The 18,024-nt window shown below is 33.4% G+C and overlaps 1 protein-coding gene across 1 annotated transcript; it reads left to right on the top strand.

The window, feature by feature from the left end:
- Positions 1–444: 444 nt before the first annotated feature.
- Positions 445–15,142, top strand: LOC149491045 (calcitonin gene-related peptide type 1 receptor-like). Its single transcript, XM_089700081.1, has 11 exons — positions 445–449; positions 1,185–1,275; positions 1,585–1,676; positions 1,865–1,994; positions 2,264–2,365; positions 2,531–2,649; positions 3,898–3,971; positions 4,341–4,447; positions 7,437–7,544; positions 11,603–11,720; positions 14,980–15,142. Exons 1-11 carry the CDS (start codon positions 445–447, stop codon positions 15,024–15,026), a joined length of 993 nt encoding a protein of 330 aa, XP_089556207.1. The 3' UTR covers positions 15,027–15,142.
- The last annotated feature ends 2,882 nt before the right edge of the window (positions 15,143–18,024 follow it).

Below are 18,024 nucleotides of genomic sequence, written 5' to 3'. Positions count from 1 at the left end.
AGTTTTTGAACTGTGTTTTCAATATAGATCAATTTTATAATAGATTTTATTGATATTCTTTAAATTGTAATCAAACTACCAGATAACAAAACTATTATACTCGAAATACGTGAATACTCATCACATACATACCTTGGCTAATCCCACCTTCTATTTCCTTTTAAAAAGTTACCTTAAAGAACTTTCCTATAAATTCTCTATCCTGACAGCACATTTACATAAGTACTTTACCAGTAAGTCACAAATCCAGTTGATGTCAGGGCAGTTAGAAACGTGTAGTTAGTCCTGTTAAGATCACGCCAGTTAGTTCGTAGATAATGTGTTGCTGACACCTATCATGTGACAATTCTACTCACCAGTTATTCGATGAAACTGAACTATATAATATGGGATTTGATATAAACGTGAGATTGTATCAAATCGTTATAATAGTTGAAACCGCTTATGCGGTTAGTTTGGTAATATTACCAAATATATTATATATTATATAATAATCTGGAGTAATTATGTATCTACGTAATTCATAACATGCTACGTAGGTAAATATTGGGTATAATTATTGTAATATTCCTGAACTACGCCTTTAGACAAAAGACTCATATGCTTCAAATTCTTCATCTTCTTATATATAAAAATGAATCGCAAAATGTGTTGGTAAGCGCATAACTCGAGAACGGCTGAACCGATTTCGATAATTCTTTTTTTATTATATTCCTTGAAGTACGAGGATGGTTCTTATGTAGAGAAAACGTAAACATGTACCACGGGCGAAGCCGGGGCGGACCGCTAGTAATAATATAAAGCTGAAAAGTTTGTTTGTTTGAACTTGCTAATCTCGGGAACCACTCTTCCGATTTGAATGTTTAACATCAGCACAGAATACTTTAATAAGTATTCTGTGCTGATGTTGATGATGAAGCTACTAATGTAGCTAACGCTAACATATGACAATTTTACAATCTTACCTAATTAATATTTATATTTATATGATTCATATTAATATAACTTTGCGATAATTGGATTGTTAAATCATCCTGACGTCACATTACCAAATCTTTCCATATATTACAACGTATGCGTGTTATAAACTTTTTAATATCTACGAATTCTGAATTAATCTTAACGCAATCTTAATGCTCCATCTTTTTCTTTTATTCCTCGTTTAAGTAAGATATTTTTTACAGCTGCCTTGACAATGGGACCTGGTGGGAGCATCCTGTGGGGAAGAAGGCGTGGACAAACTACACAAATTGCGTCAACTATGAGGATGTGGAGGTAGGCCTTTTTGTCTTCAATCATCAAATTTTGATAAAATGTTAATTATACTACTTTCAAAAATGGTTTGCATTGATTTGACAATTTCCTTTAAACTACTACTTGACTACTACAACTGATTGTATATAAAATCCTTTTTTATGGTTTCACTTACAATGACATAAGAAATTAACAATTTTAATTAACAGAAGTCTAATTTTAACACGCTAACTTTCTTAATAAATGATATAATTAATTTATCAGTTAAGATATTCAACATATTATAATTAGTTCAGGGTCCACATATTCATATTATCGAAATTTCTATAGTTCCGCGAAATCGTCAACAACCTATACATCAGCGGGTATGCGCTGTCCACATTGGCTTTGATGCTGGCACTATTGATCTTCTTCATATTTCGGTAAGTACCAAAGACTATTATTAAGCAGGTTTAAATTTCATCCTGTCAAGAACACATTACAATTGTCAATAATTTATCAAATAGAAGTACTTTAACAGTATTTCAATTAGTTTAGTTTGTTGGTATTTAGCTTACTACTAAACAATTGCTAAATAAATGAAGACGATCAATAACTGTAACTCCAACAGGCGGACTCTAAACTGTACACGTATCAGCTTACACACGAACCTCTTCTCTTCGGTTGTCCTCACAAACATTATATGGACCGTCTGGTATGTGGCTGTCATCAACGATGTGGATGTTCTCTTCGAAAACCCGGTAAGTTTATCAACACTTTGCCACTAACTAAGACTAACTAAGTCATTAGCTTCTTTTATAGTTCCTTCAAAATTACATTCTTCAGTTTGGTCAGTTTCATCTAGCTCTTCAGTAGTTATTGCAACGTCAATCACATTATCATCTGTATTTTTGTCTGCATTCTCATTAGTATTTTTAATTCCTGGATTGATCATAAATACAATAACAATAGTTCTTTATTAGATAATATTTTCAACGTTGACGTCATGTAATTGAATGAATTTTATTAGATCTGGTGTCAGGCGCTGCACGTGATTACGTACTATTTGATGGTTACTGGCTATATGTGGATGTTCTGTGAAGGGCTGCATCTTCACTTGTCGTTGGTTTGCGTAAGTATTGATCGTTGAATTCAGAAATACTACCTTAAGCTGAAATTCTTTTGAAACAAATTTGAAAACATTGCAGTATTCAATCTTTCGAATAGATGAGCTTTCATACTCGGTGGTTTTGTTAAGCTTCTTTGACACGTTTCATAGATATTTTTCCATCACCAGGTATTTATAAAGAACAGTCTACCGATGGCGTGTTTCCGATGCATTGGTTGGGTCTTGCCGGCGATCATCATAACGGCTTATGCGAGTGTGCGCGTGTACTCGGAGCACAAAACGCAGCAGTAAGTAAAAAATGTATAAAAGATCTATGCGAAACTAAAAGCGAAGTACTAATATATAAGATGTGATTGAATTTATGTTTATTCCTAATTCATTATTTGCAATGCTTTTATTATTATCCTATTATTGAGAATACAATTTGGAATATTAGTGTGAAGCGAATTTATTTTTAATTGAACAAGCTATTGGGCACGATGCAGCGATTTGTTTTAAATTTAATTTATCATAGCGAAGTAAAATCTGTTTGGACCTTTGCGCCTATCTGTGACACGGACAGTAGGTACAAGCGCTATCCAATGCAATATAATATTTTATACAAGGTTCTAATAAATAAGATAGAAATCCACGTCCAGTCACCAGTGAAATTAAAACCATTGTTCACTCTAACGAGACACGGAAAACAACTTTTCAATTAAATTATCTCAATATTTGCATAGCTATTCGCGAAGGTATTGCTTTGTGCATATTTTCAGCTATTATCCTTTTTGCGCTCTAGCAATTGCATTTCTAACATTTTTTTTATTGCAATGCATGAACATGATTTTTATGAGCAAAGAATAATAAAGAATATCGATAAAGTTAAAAAGGGAGAATATTTGCAATGCGAATAGTTAAAAAAAGACAACAGCAACCGCCTATATAAAAATTAAATTTCACGGAAGGAAGATATGGAAGCGCCTATATACATTAAAATTAAATTTCATTGTGTATATTTGCGAACGTGGAATTTACGTAAGTGTTATTGCCAAATGTTATTGCTTTGCGACTGCGGGATATTAGGTCCTATATAAGAGGTCCTTCTTAGTTCTTACGTTTACGTTTTGCGATTTCACTTTCATCATCATCATAGAGATGCGCAAGCGATTGAAAAAAATTGTATACTTAGTTGTAATATAAGAACTCATGCGAAATTATATAACTTCTGCGTATACTTAGTTATAACAATAGCATTGCATGATTTTTTAATATTTTAATTTCAATTTATTTCTTAAACACGTTTTTTTTTCACCATTATACAAAGAAAATTCTACAAATTTTAAATCTTTCCGTCTAAAATGGATCAAAAACCTCTAAGAGTAAAGAAGTCAGTTACAATTTACATACAAACATACAGGGAAAAAAGAGGTTAAAATGCAACAAATAATTGTGTTTCAAGAATTGTACATCCAAATGGACTATGGACTGGAGCAATTTATTTCAGAGGATATAGGTAAGTTGAATAGACTTCTAATTCGTCTATTTTGTTCTAGCTGCTGGACGGAATCGAGCCACGCCTTCTGGCTTGTGTCGATCCCGGTGCTTGCCTCCCTGGTGTTTTCGCTGAGTAAGTAATAAATTATACTACACTTATATGAAAGTGGTTTTTTTTTGTGTTTCGTTTTAGGAAATGACGGCTACCTCTATTACTTAGGAACATCCGAGAAGTCGTGGGTTAAAGCTAGGAAAAGCAGAAATTTTATTCCACAATCCTTTATTGTTAGTAATGATGAGAATTATAAAAAAGAAAACTCCAATCTGATATCGTATGTACCTATATTGGCAAGGTGCTAAGGGATAACAAGACTTGTATACACTCTTGGACTCGTACTATCTAGTATAGGTATACTCGATAAGGTTATCGATCGAGATGGAAGGAATCTAGAAGCTTTGTCTTCCAAACCCAAAGCAAAGGCTAACAATAGATTCTCCACAGTGTTTCTGGTGAACGTGGTGTGCGTGCTGTACTTCAAGATTCGGGACACGCCGCACCAGAGCACCTTCCGTGCGATGATCAAGACTGCTAAGGCTGCGCTGATTTTGGTAAGTGGATACAAATACAAACCGAAAAAAGTTTGGAAAATCCAAAAGTGCACGACTCATAATGCTCATTTAATTATGAAATATATAAAAAAAAAAACTTATTGTAGTTTTCGTTTTTTATTAATTGCAATTAAACGACACTGAATTAATTAATCATTCGCATTCAGTGACCTACAATCGTCGATTAGAATATTTAAAAAAAAATTTAACTCAAATGATGGATTTTTTCACAAGTTATAGTGTTTTCAGGTTTCACACATGACGGACAGGAAAATTTTTTGACCTATTTCGGTGTTTTTTTCCAATTCTATTGAAGTAAATCAATTTTTAAAAAGTATGGGATTAATCTCCATTAAATTATCTCGACAATAGTATGCAAAATATCTTGATTCCGTGAACTAACAAGGCTATAATAATAAGAATAGCTGCAAAAATGAGGCGAAAAAAATTTTTCGATCGTAAAGCACTCTCTGATGCTTCGCATCATGAGTCGTGCAAAAAGAACTGTTCACTTAGTGTATAGAAATGTTTCCAGCTTTGTCAGTTGTATTTATATAGATAGGGATCATGATCTGCCTCCAGTTTATGTATAGGTAGCCAAAAGTTTTCACGTTTGTAAATGCTTCTCCTATATCTTTATAGAGACAGATGAAGGTTACAAATTCAGGTATACTAATATCTATTGAACTTTGTGAATATGTATTTCTCCTATACCTTCATATATACTAGGATTGAAATAAACCACCATTCTGTTTATGAATCGAAGTGTTTTCACTTTATAGATTTGGACTAACACCTAGTGTTTCGCCACTGCTCTGGTGCTTTTATATATTTTTATTATTTTTCCAATAGATGAACGCGCTACCGGGTTGAATTTATATTTGTATTTTTTATCTTAGTTTATTTTCATTATGTTAAATTTTTCGTTCTGGGAAATGTAATTTACAGTTGCACCAATCAATTAATTATTATTATAATAAAGGGGTTGTGGGAGGACTAATTATTCATATACAATATACATGTTCAACATATCAAATTATTTTATCCCAGAAATCATTGAAACAATACACTCTATCATTAAGGTAATCCTGGATATTAATTTGCAAATGAATTCATGAAAATTGTATTTGTAATATTGCAAAATTAAATATGTTCAAATAATTTATATTTTAAATTTCATCATGATGAACATCTACGTAATAATATTTGAGGAATTGTAATATGTTTTAAATAAGGGAAAATGTCGCTTAGAGCTCACTAAATTACCGAATCCGTTTCACAGCGTAAATATCAATTAAGTCGAGGAAATGTGAAGAAACTGCGGTCTGGCACACGAACACGAACACGAACACGAACACGAACACGAACACAAACAATCAAATTCAAATTCAAATTCAAATTAAAATTAGGTTTAAAGACTTTGTGTTGGATATAACATCAATCTTTGTAATAACAGAGAATTGGATGGAAATTAATTATGAAGTTTTTCGTTACTACTGCCATGCATATTGTTAAGTGGTCTCTGAATATTAACATATCGACAACCTTGGTGTTTGTCAGTTAGTCAAAAAGACCTTTTTTTTAATTATTTTGAACTTACAAAAAATATGAAATTATCTAAAATTGAACAATCGCGTTCTTCATCAGTCTTTGAAATTATTTAATCCATACTAATATTATAAATGCGAAAGTAACTCTGTCTGTCTGTCTGTTACTCAATCACGCCTTAACTACTGAACCAATTTGCATGAAATTTGGTATAGAGATATTTTGATACCCGAGAAAGGACATAGGCCACTTTTTATTGCGAAATATGTACCACGGGCGAAGCCGGGGCGGACCGCTAGTATTATTATATAATTTTTCGAAGATTAAAATACCTAAAGCATAAAAGCATGGACGTATAAAAAAAGACGGACGGTATATCGCCTAAACATTGAGTGAAGCCTAGTAATGGCGGCGAAACATCCATGTGTGTGTGCCATGTTGCCATGGCAACAGCTGTCCTGATGACAATGGCGGCTGTATTTTTTTCTATAAATTTTGCCGTAATAATTTTGTCATTAGAACATAAAAGAAATAACTTGCTTCCCTGTGGAATGTAATCCCTTGTGTTTTGTTATTTAAAATTGTTCTGTTGCGACACCATTTAACCACGCAAGACGGCATTTTAAATATTTTTTGTGAAACAGTGACGCAGTTAATCAGTCGGTAGTTCACGACGTAATGGCGGCCGACTAGCTTACTATGGTGAGAATGTGTGCGTGTTTATTGTCTTTACACGATCGCTAGCTTACTATGATGGCTTCACGTTGTTTGTTCGTAATACGGCGTCCGTCTTTTTTTATACGTCCATGCATAAAAGTATATCTTTTTTGGATATACTTTTATGCTATATAATATGTTAAATATTTATACGAAATACAAAACTACTCTCGGAGGAATCGGTGCGTGAATACCGGAAACTATTCTACCTTGACTTTTTAAACGATCCTTTTCGTCCTTAAAATCTCACAGATAACAACGCAACGTGCGGAATTTTTAGTTTTAAATGAAGTTGAATTTAGTTTTAGTTTAATTATAAACACACATTAAATTCATAGGCATATGCAGACTCAACCCAAAAATAATCACATCCGACAAAATGTTGCCGACATAGGCCAGTGGACTGTGTAAACCTAGACTGGGGCGAAATGTATTACCGACAAAATTAGCCGACATAGGTCGGTGGACTATGAGCGGCAGCAGTGCGGCTTACGAGAACAGAACCCTAAAAAAACTAGAAATAATTATATACGAATATTCCTACTTTGCCGTTGATTTTTTGCTGAGATATTTTCCCGTTGGAATCCATTTTGGAAATGAAGTGCTTCATACTTCGAAACTGCAGCGAGGCTACCGTGCTGCTTACGCGCGGCTGTTCTTATAATGTTAAGCATCTGACGCGCTGATAACGCTACACTACCCATATTAATGGGTTTTCAAACAGATCCCGCTGTTTGGGCTGCACTTCATCCTGATCCCGATGCACCCGTCCCAGCAGACCACGATTGAGGAGCCCTACCAGATCCTCGCGTCGATCATCACGAGCCTCCAGGTAAGATTATCTTCATTCTAGCATATTATATTTTAGGTGATTCAATGGCTAGTATGGTTGGTTTGTTTTGAATAATTCTGAGCAGTGAGCTGAATAAACAGGACATTTTTTTATTAAACACGATATAGGTAATAGGTATACCTCCAAATACTTAAAATGGAAAGCAGCAAATGTAGGTATATAAACAACATACAGCAATACAGGTATTCAAATCGTGTATTGCTCAATTTTTTCGGGTTATTTTATAATTAAAACGCTACTCTGATATATTGAACGAAATGGTTCGCCATTTGCATATGGAGTTAGCATTTCTGTGTGTCAATGGAAATACAATCGACGATAAAATTTAATATTTTAATTGACTTAGAGCATCAAATGCTAAAAGTCGGCTCAGTTTTTAAACGTATATATGTCGCAGGTTTTTCATAAAATTAGGTTTTTGATCAAAAACCTAGGTTTTTCATCAAAAACCGGAAGATGACACATTTTAAACTCAATTTCATCAAAAACCTGTAACAATCCAGATTTTTGATCAAAAACCTGAACTAGTTTGGGTTTATGATCAATCTGATTGGATTGAAGGAGGAGAATATTGATTGGATCATGGATGTAAAATTTTGATAAATAAATGATTGTTTTCTTTTTACTAAGTTGCAAATGATGATGGATTGTTTTATTTATTTCATGTAAATTTGTTATAAAACAAAGCAAACCCGTGATTTTGACAAGAACTTTATCATAAACCCAAACTAGTTCAGGTTTTTGATCAAAAATCTGGATTGTTACAGGTTTTTGATGAAATTGAGTTTAAAATGTGTCATCTTCCGGTTTTTGATGAAAAACCTAGGTTTTTGATCAAAAACCTAATTTTATGAAAAACCTGCGACATATATAAGCATCACCTCCGTTAAACCGGTGTTACTATTTAGTAGTCTGTGGTTTAAACTACCGCCTTAGGATAGAGGTTAAGGCGTGAACGTAGAACCGAGAGGTCTTGCGTTCGATTCCCGCTGGGGAACACCGACTAACAAAAAATTGTTTCAGTCTGGCAGGATACAGAAGGCTGACCACCTATCTACCTATTTGTATAAAAAATCGATCAGTGATTCAGATGTAAAATGCATGTTCCCCTTATTCCACAAGGGGACACGGGAATTCCCTTAACGACAAACTAACTTACAATTCAAATCAATCATTTCTCTTTATTAGATAAGTACTTAGATAAAATCTACAATTATTAAAGTTTAGCTTTAAGCCAATTTATATCATTTATTGTTTATAAACGATCGGAGAAATACAAATCATAACGTTTTATTCCATCAAAGAAAAATTCTCAGAACTATCCACTATAAGTCCTTTTCACCTAAGATGATTCCTGTGACATATCGATTGTTGACACGTGTAGATTGCCTTTACTGAAATCGTATCAATTGTTTCCGATAATCGATAATATTTTATTACTCCAGTCAGTCAAGACATTCAATTCACAATAATTCCAAAAGTTTTCAAACTTCGGTCATGTGAATGGTACATTGGGACGACAATAAATCTCATTTTGCAACCTTGTCCGCAGTCCGGAACATTGTTAAAATTGCAATTAAATTATTTTTTTGCCGTATGGTCGTGAAAAAAATTCCAAAAGTTCTGCAAACTTGGGGAAGTTTTCGATATAATATTTCATATCATTAAAATTAAATTAAATTTGAATTATTGTTAAATTTTCAATTTCGAATGTCGATTCTGACTGATGTATACAGGGTGTAATCGTTAAGTGTGCACAAACGATTATTCCGTAACTATTGCAGATATCAAAAAAACTTTAAACTGATACCTATCGAAAGTACTTAACCTAATGAGTAAAATGGCCATAATAAATTTTTTGAAATAAAACGAGAAATATCTAAATAAATAACTTTAAACCCTCCCATACATTTTATTTCCCATACATTTTGTATTCATAGCAGATTTTCGAAGTTACGTCCTCATTGTGCAATACAGTGAGGAACTCTATTTACAGTTTCTAAATGAATTTCCCTTCAAATTTGCGAATTAATTAAAGTAGAAAACCAAAAAAAGAAAGAAAAAGCTAAAATCTTTCATATTAAATGTACAAGGGATATTCATATCTCATACTAAATGTATGGGAGGGTTTAAAGTTATTTTTTTAGATATTTCTCGTTTTATTTTTAAAAAATTATTTTGGCCATTTTACTCATTAGGTTAAGTACTTTCGATATCAGTTTAAAGTTTTTTGATATCTGTAATAATTACGGAATAATCGCCTGTGGACACTTAACGATTACACCCTGTATATGGAAATGAAATCGATTTGAATAAAGGACCAAAATTGGTTATTTCGGCATTTCGCCAACAATTAACTAAGGAATCTTACCAAACAACAGCGACAAAAAGTGAACAATAACAATTAGTAATATAATAACAGAGTATCAATATAAAAATGCAACTTGTATACAAAGCTGACGGACTCGTACAGGCGATTGACGCGATTGACAAACGATCACAAGATGGGCGTCGATTATAATATGATTTTCCAACTCTATAATTTTTCAACGTCCCATTTCATGTACACGAATTGCGTAGGTATTATTTTTTTGTGTTATTTTATTTTATTTTTCATTATATTAAACTAAACAATACTGTTTTTGTTTTAGTAGCTTAAGATGTTTCATTTTTATATTTTTGATAATAATGCCGCCTTCAAATAAAAACATTATGCATTAAAATTATTTTTGCTTTTTAAACATAAAATACGTAATTCGGAACACAATGAAGTGTCACAGGAATCATCATAGGTGAAAAGGACTATAGCAATGGATAACGCAAACAGATTATTCAGAAAATCCTTTCAGAAAATGTTTGTAGAGACTAGAGAGACCATCACTGAGTCAATAAATATTGTAACTAACAATTTTCCCAAGAAATCGAGTTAGCTTTATAGTATACTAGCGGTCCGCCCCGGCTTCGCCCGTGGTACCTACATGTTTAAACTATCATATCTCTCAAGTTGGATCGAACTGCACATGGTGTGCGAATTTTATTATAATCGGTTAAGTGGCTTAGGAGTCCATTGAGGACAAACATTGTGACACGAGATTTATATATATATGGGCGGATGGCCATAATCATCAGAATCACCCATATCTTCAGTAAATTATAATGTTGGTGGAAACAAATGAATCATCAATGTTACAAACAAATGTTATGTAATCGTACAAATCTATGCACTAGTAATTAGGGAATCACTTGATCAATCGCTTTTAATTAGTTTCGTTACAACAATGCACAAGATTACTCGGAACAATAGCGATTCGTCGCAAACGTGGTGCTCTAGCCGTTCTTCGTTTGTAACCAAGCAACGTCTGCAGCTGACCATCGACGCGACGCTCCGCTAGATCGACAGTTGTCAAATCTCGTTCCGATGTAATTCTCATCAGCCAGTTATACTTCTACCAGCCAGTAATACTACTACATATATTAAGATGAAACAAAAATGTTTACATTACGTTAAATAACTTATTATTATTTTTGTGGCTGTAAACATTTATCATAATCATTTAAACCAAGGTAAAATAAGGAAGTAAATTAATAAAGAGGATACAGATAAAAAGCTTTATAACACAGTTGACAGATATATACGTGTTTATAATTTACTAGCTTTGCCCCACAGTTTTACCCGCAGTGCTCCGCTCCTGTTGTTCTTAGCGTGATGATATATAGCTTATAGGCTATAGCCTTCCTCGATAAATGGGCTATCTAACACAACAAATTTTTCAAGTCGGACCAGCACAGTTCCTGAGATTAGCGCGTTCAAACAAACAAACAAACACTTCAGCTTTATAATATTATATTATAGTATAGATATTTTGCTTTTCAAGCATTGCTTTTAATTACGCAATATCTCTACAACTACATAAACCTTTATACCTATTTAACCTACCGACGTAGACCAACTTCCAAAATATACGGTGATCGCAACGTCATCTTCCTAACCAATTACCATACCTATTCCGTGATAAAAACACCCACAATACTCTCAGGGTGTCTGCCTGTCGACGATCTTCTGCTTCACGAATCAGGATGTGATCAAGGCGTTCCGCCTGTTGTTGGACCGCCGCCGCCAGCGCCGCGACATCTTCGCCATGACGGCTATTAGTGGTAAGTGATAAATTTGTCTTTAGTCCATTGAAGTGTTGCACCCGTCCGACTAGGACGCCCTTCCGGCCACCTCCACTCAAGCGACAGCCCAAGACGAGGTTCGAGATCCCGTCAAGGGGGGGCGCATGTCGCTACCAGGGTGAACCTTTAGTTCACGCACGCCTTCGGTTCTGGCTAACATCAAGAGACACCACACAAAAAAAAGAAGTGTTGCAAGCGTGCGTTTCTCACAGACTGCTAGTTAACCGTCAATGTAACTGTTCTATGGACTAATTACCGTTTTAGATTTCTCTATGCAACTGTTACTTCATTCATATCTCTTATTAGTATAAGTTGTATAATGTTTTTGAATTATATATATGTGCATACCCATTACTTTTACACTAACACACTCACGCGCACATAAACACACATACTAACATATACAAACTATTTTTTTTTTATTTAACATCCTTGTTTATCTATAATCGATTAAAAGCTTTTTCAAACTCAAACTCAAACTCAAACTCAAACATTTATTCATTCAATTAGACTTCTTATAGAAGCACTTTTGAAACGTCATTACATATTTTAAAATTTACCACCGATTCGGAAAGCAGTATCTACGGAGAAGAACCGGCAAGAAACTCCATAGTTGCTCTTTTAAATCATGTCAGTTTTACAATTTTACAAAATACATATGTTACATCATAATATATTATAATAACATGCCAAAGAACTGTCCTGTGGTTTTTTCGCGACAACCCTCCATGGGTTTTTATCGTCCATATATTCCTGAATACTGTAGTACGCTCTCTGAACTAGTACATTTTTTATATAAGTTTTAAATTTAGAACTACTGAACTCTTTAATATTATGAGGAATTCTATTGTAAAAGCGTATACCTTGACCCATAAATGAACTGACTGACTGTTTGTAGTATTATCAACTTTACTATTTAAACAAAAAAAAAGTCTGCCGGTGGTTTCTGACACACAATACCTGTAATGAAATACTATATACATTGAACATAGTTTGCAAAATTTGTATCTGCGAGCAATCAAATATTAAATTACTTTAAAGTTTATCAATACCACACATAAATCCAACATGCACCAACACAACTAGCAACTTTATGATAAAGAAAACCTAAACAGTCAAATAATAAGTTTTGATATAATTTCGTAAAAAGCGTACATCACAGAGTACATAAACATAACAAATTTTACTATCCATAATGCGGGGGCTTAGTTTTTCCCCATATAAAGGTCTCACATTCTCCAAATATGAAAGAACAGCTAAATAACTGGATGAGACGAATGCCCAAACTTGTTAAAATGATATTCACATTTGATTTTAGCGATAATTGTGATCGTTTTTATCACGTTTTTAATAAATTTAATTGTATAGGCTATTACGATTAATAATATAATATTAATATCACGTTGGTAATAAATTTCAAAACCTTTCGAAATATAATATCTATCAATTTGACGATTTTCAATATCTAAACTTGAATGAGTTTATGATGTCATCATTAATGTAAATTATATAATATAAGAAATATGTTAAATAAATAAATAAAAAATAAATTAAATCTTTATGATGATTTACGTAAACACTTCATGAACCATAGTTAAACGCACCGTTTAAAATGTTTTCTTTCAATAAAAATTCCAGAAAAATATGTTACATTCAAGAGAGTCCTCATCCATAAAAAGATACATCCATATAGCTTTTCTCATCTCAACATTTCTTGTTCCACATATCCCGGAACAGAATGCCATTAATTCACTCTTGTAATGCTGCAGCCACACTATGCTCCTCGTCCTGCTCATCGCGCTGCCGTTATTCGCCGCGACATTGCCCTCTGGCCACACACTGCTCTACTCGCGCGATTTTTCGCGACGCTCTTCAGTTCGCACTCGTATTGCCGGTCCTTTGACTCGCGCACAAAAGCCGACAAAATAGGGAGCAGTGAGCAGGACGATGAGCATGACGAGTGGCATGACGAGTAACGTGGCCACACTATGCCTCTGCCTACTTTCCTCGTCGCTTCCCATACCACTCGTCGAGTAGTGTGGCTGGGGTATAACAATAGTACAAAATAATATGTTCCACGTGTAACCCAATACACTTCACGGTCATTATCTATGAAATTCTAGCAGCTAGTAATAATTATTGTAGCATCCACAATCCACATGTATCCAGATAATCTTGTACCTACTGTAATTACAATTTCGGCAAAGCGGCAGCGAAATTTGATAGGCACGTGCTAAATTCTATTGGATTTAGGTTTTAGGTAATCTTTATTTGACCGCTTTGGTTCAGTGGTTACGTAGAACCAAGTGGTCCTGGGCTCGATTCCTGGTGGAGACGAAGAAAGAAAAAAAATGTGTTAGTTTGGAAGGACACAGATGACAGAAGTCTGGTCACCTACTTGTTAGAAAAAACTATCAGAGAAGCAAAGTATGAATATTGCATCTGCCCCATTCCCCACTAGGGAACACGATACTTCACCTTTAATCTTAATTTAACACTTTCATTACTGACAAAAATGACTTAGACAATTAATTATTTTGTGTATGTACATTAAATTACCAATGACAAAAAATTTAACACATCATAAGATCCCACCGCAGGATTAGTGCTTTCATAGTTTTTTTGCTAAAACCAAAATTTTATGTATATTTATAATTAGGAGAATATAATATATCGACTGGGTTGCCAGTCCAAATTTGGCCGCAAGCATTTATAATTAAAAATTTTTCTAATTGATTTTTCGGAAAACCTTTCCTTCACTTGTTATTTATATAAAATGTAGTCTAAAATCATGGCAAATGATATAAATATTCTAAAAAATCACGGTTGCCGTTTTTCACCTGGCCGCAACATCTTGGCAGCCTGGTGCAAACAGGTTGATAATTTCGATCCATTTATACGTTCATAACGCACATTTATGATTCATATATCAAATTAAAGCTATTCTTTTCCGTCAATTACGTATAAATAAGTACCTAGTGAACGAAATGTTTCCCGAAAAATCGATTAAATTTTTTTTATTAAAAATGCTTGCGGCCAAATTTTGACTGTATATTATATTCTCCTAATTATAAATATACATAATAGTTTGGTTTTAGCAAAAAAACTGTGAACGCACTAATCCTGCTGTGGGATCTTAGACTATTACCTTGTTCTTTAATTTGGAAGCTTATAATCTTTTCTACAAAAATACATAATATTATGTTACTTTATATTTCATCTATATACTACGTTCCAGGAGGAAACTCGGAGAGGCAACGCCGCAACGCAGTTGACGTCGTTTAAGCTCTTAAAAACCAAACGGTATAATGGTCAGCAAGTCAGGCGAAAATTTTGTCAATCATTTAGGAAAGAAAACTTGTATAATGTTTAGAAGAGTGTGTTTAATATGACCGTCAGCTATAGTTGGAGGGTTGAGCTGTGGTCACTTTGGATTTAAACTTTTTTGAACCATCTTGAAAAGATTAAGAATTCGGCTGTGGTGTGGTGCGTGGTAGGATGTAGTAGGTTGTGATGTATGGTAGGATTGTGATGGGTAACTTACCTTCGACATTATACAAGTTTTCAGTCCAAAAGAAGTGATTTGCGCCTGTCCCCGGACTATTTGCCCAACGTGACGTAATTGAGATGGCTACTTACCTTCGATGACCTCGCTTCCTTAGACCTTCGCTTAGACCAACCAACCAATTTTTGGGAAAATCTCATAAAATGTTTTCTTAAGTGTGTTATTATTATTATGACACAATTGTTTGATTCATAAGCAAAAAACATATAGGTAGTTGTGAGACCAGTAATTTTGCTTATATTAATTATAATATATAATATCTACGTTTTTTTTTTAAAATCCCGGAATTCAGCGTAATATGACGACCTTGGCAAAATTATCTATTATATAAGTATTAAATGATATTAGAATATAGGTTTTATCTTATTGACTGTGTAGTTTATAGATTTTGAGATCTCATACTTTATGACTGATTATTATCAGTGTTAGGTTAAGAAATAGATTCTATCGCTCTAAGGGCCAGTAAGTATGTACGGAATCGAATTAATTCGATACTATCAAAATTTAACAACCGTAATGATTAAAAGTAATTGTAATGCTGTATATCGAAAATTCACGCGTATTCACAATGTGGTTTTGATACAGGATATAGATTTTATGTCAGTAAATATTTTACATCAACTTATGATTGTATAAATGGATTTAAAATTCGGTTTTTCATGCAACAGACGAAATATTTTAACAAATAGACCTGTTAAATGGGGAGTTTAATTCTTAAAGTAGCATATAGTTGTTTACGGTTATAGGTTAGTAATATGAGTGAATGTTTTAAATTGGCCTTCACGATAGTCACATTGCATTCTTTTACAATGTTGTTCTTAAATATATCCCACCAAAGTAGAGTTACTTTTCACCAAACCTTGTATTAGATACATAAGTAATTTAGTCGCATTTTAATGTAAACCTTGCATTTTAAACACATAAAATATCGCAGTTTTACGCATTTTATATTTAAGACCTCGTGTGATTTGAAAATGTTCACTGACTATAATTTTGAACCGGAATAAAATGGATTTTTCGTAAGTTTTCTTTTCACCAACAAACTTGTTCTTGCGAGTACTGTTTTTTATTTATTATATTTACCAATCATTATTAATTGATTTATTTCTTTCCAAAAGTCGATATTTAAAAGTTTGATATATTTCTTAAGCTATTGCATAGCTTCTATCGCGGGCCTTGAGCGCGGGGACCGAATCCAGAAATTTAGTAACGAAAAACCTCTCGCTCCGACGGGCGCAGAGGTGTGGCTTGAAGGCATAGCATGCAATAGCTTCACCGCGGCAGTCCCCGAGTGCCACACGTCTTTTTTTAATACAACTTGAATTTAATTGAGTTTCACTTTAACGTAATAAAATTTTCAAGTTTTTCCAGTAACATTATCAATCACACGCTTAATTTAGAGTTTTACTACATAATTACACATAATCTAAATAATAATAATAATAAATAATAAATTGGTGTTTAAATTATAAGAGCATTTAAAGGACCCTTTTCTGTAACGGAATGAGTTTTAAAAGGCAAGGACCGACGTCCATTTTGAATTGTATTAGACTGTAAGGAATCGATTGACACCTGAGTTGGTTGTAACCTTATAAGACGATATTAAATATACATTAAAAAATTTGTGTTTTATTTATGACATCCCTATCCTTACTGAGGCCGCCTCTCCATCTGCAAGAAAACTTCCGCGAGAAATATCCGACAGTCTGTCTGACAGCAACTTGCAAGTCTAATTCCGCGTTTCCACCTGCAAGTAGACAGACAGACTGTCGGACATTTCTTGCGGAAGTTTTCTTGCAGATGGAAACGCGGCCTAAAGAGTCCATATCCTATAGCTTACTAAAGAGTTTCAACTAAGGCAAGAGACACAATAGGTAGTAAATGTTAAAGGGCTGAACAAAAAAATAGTAAAGTATAGAACTGATAATTAATTTACATATTTGGCATGAATGTATGTTGAATCTTGATACATAAAAGTAAATTTTATTTATTAGTACTATAAGTAGAATATAGATATAGTAGAGTAGTAATTATAGTAAAAAAAATACCGGCTGAATTGAGAACCTCCTCCTTTTTTTGAAGTCGGTTAAAAAACAGTAGGAAAAGACTGATAAGACAGATTTAATATCATCATTATTATACGGCCTCGTTGTTAAATCGAACATATTGTCAAACGATAAACTTTGTTTTCACAAAGATAGATAGCAAAATGTTTCCATGATTAAATTTAATATAAGTAATCACTGTCATCGAATTAAAACACTATTATCAATTAAGTCGATTTCCAATCACCATTAATTAGTTAAAGAATTATCTTATCAGTGATTATCTAGGCAAATGAGGCAAATATATATCTTTCTTCAAATCAAATTAGTATAAAATGTCAATAGATAAAGATTACGGACACGAATGTATTTTTGCTAAGATGATTTTTTTACTGAATCTAAAGAGTAACATGCAGTTGCATTTTGTGCGAACTTATTTCATGAGATAAGCCACAGTAGCATCCTTAAAAAAGAACCTATTTTTCACGTAGAGTAGGTTAAAGTGTTCATAATAAATTTATTATAAAGGCTGACTTGTTTATTCAGGATAATAGTTAATAGGTATGTCCTCTTGATAGTCTTGATTTCAGTTTATCTTTTACTAACTCAGAGATACTTTATTGTATCACATAATTTAAACCTTTAAATATTTTTTCCTCCCTTACTATTTATA

This window comes from Colias philodice, chromosome 1, assembly GCF_061535455.1.
Source record: "Colias philodice isolate Cphi_HAF_F1 chromosome 1, ilColPhil1 Martin Lab GWU primary, whole genome shotgun sequence".
NCBI lineage: Eukaryota > Metazoa > Arthropoda > Insecta > Lepidoptera > Pieridae > Colias > Colias philodice.
Note: the sequence above shows the minus strand (reverse complement) of the source record. Positions and strands in the feature narration are given on the sequence as shown.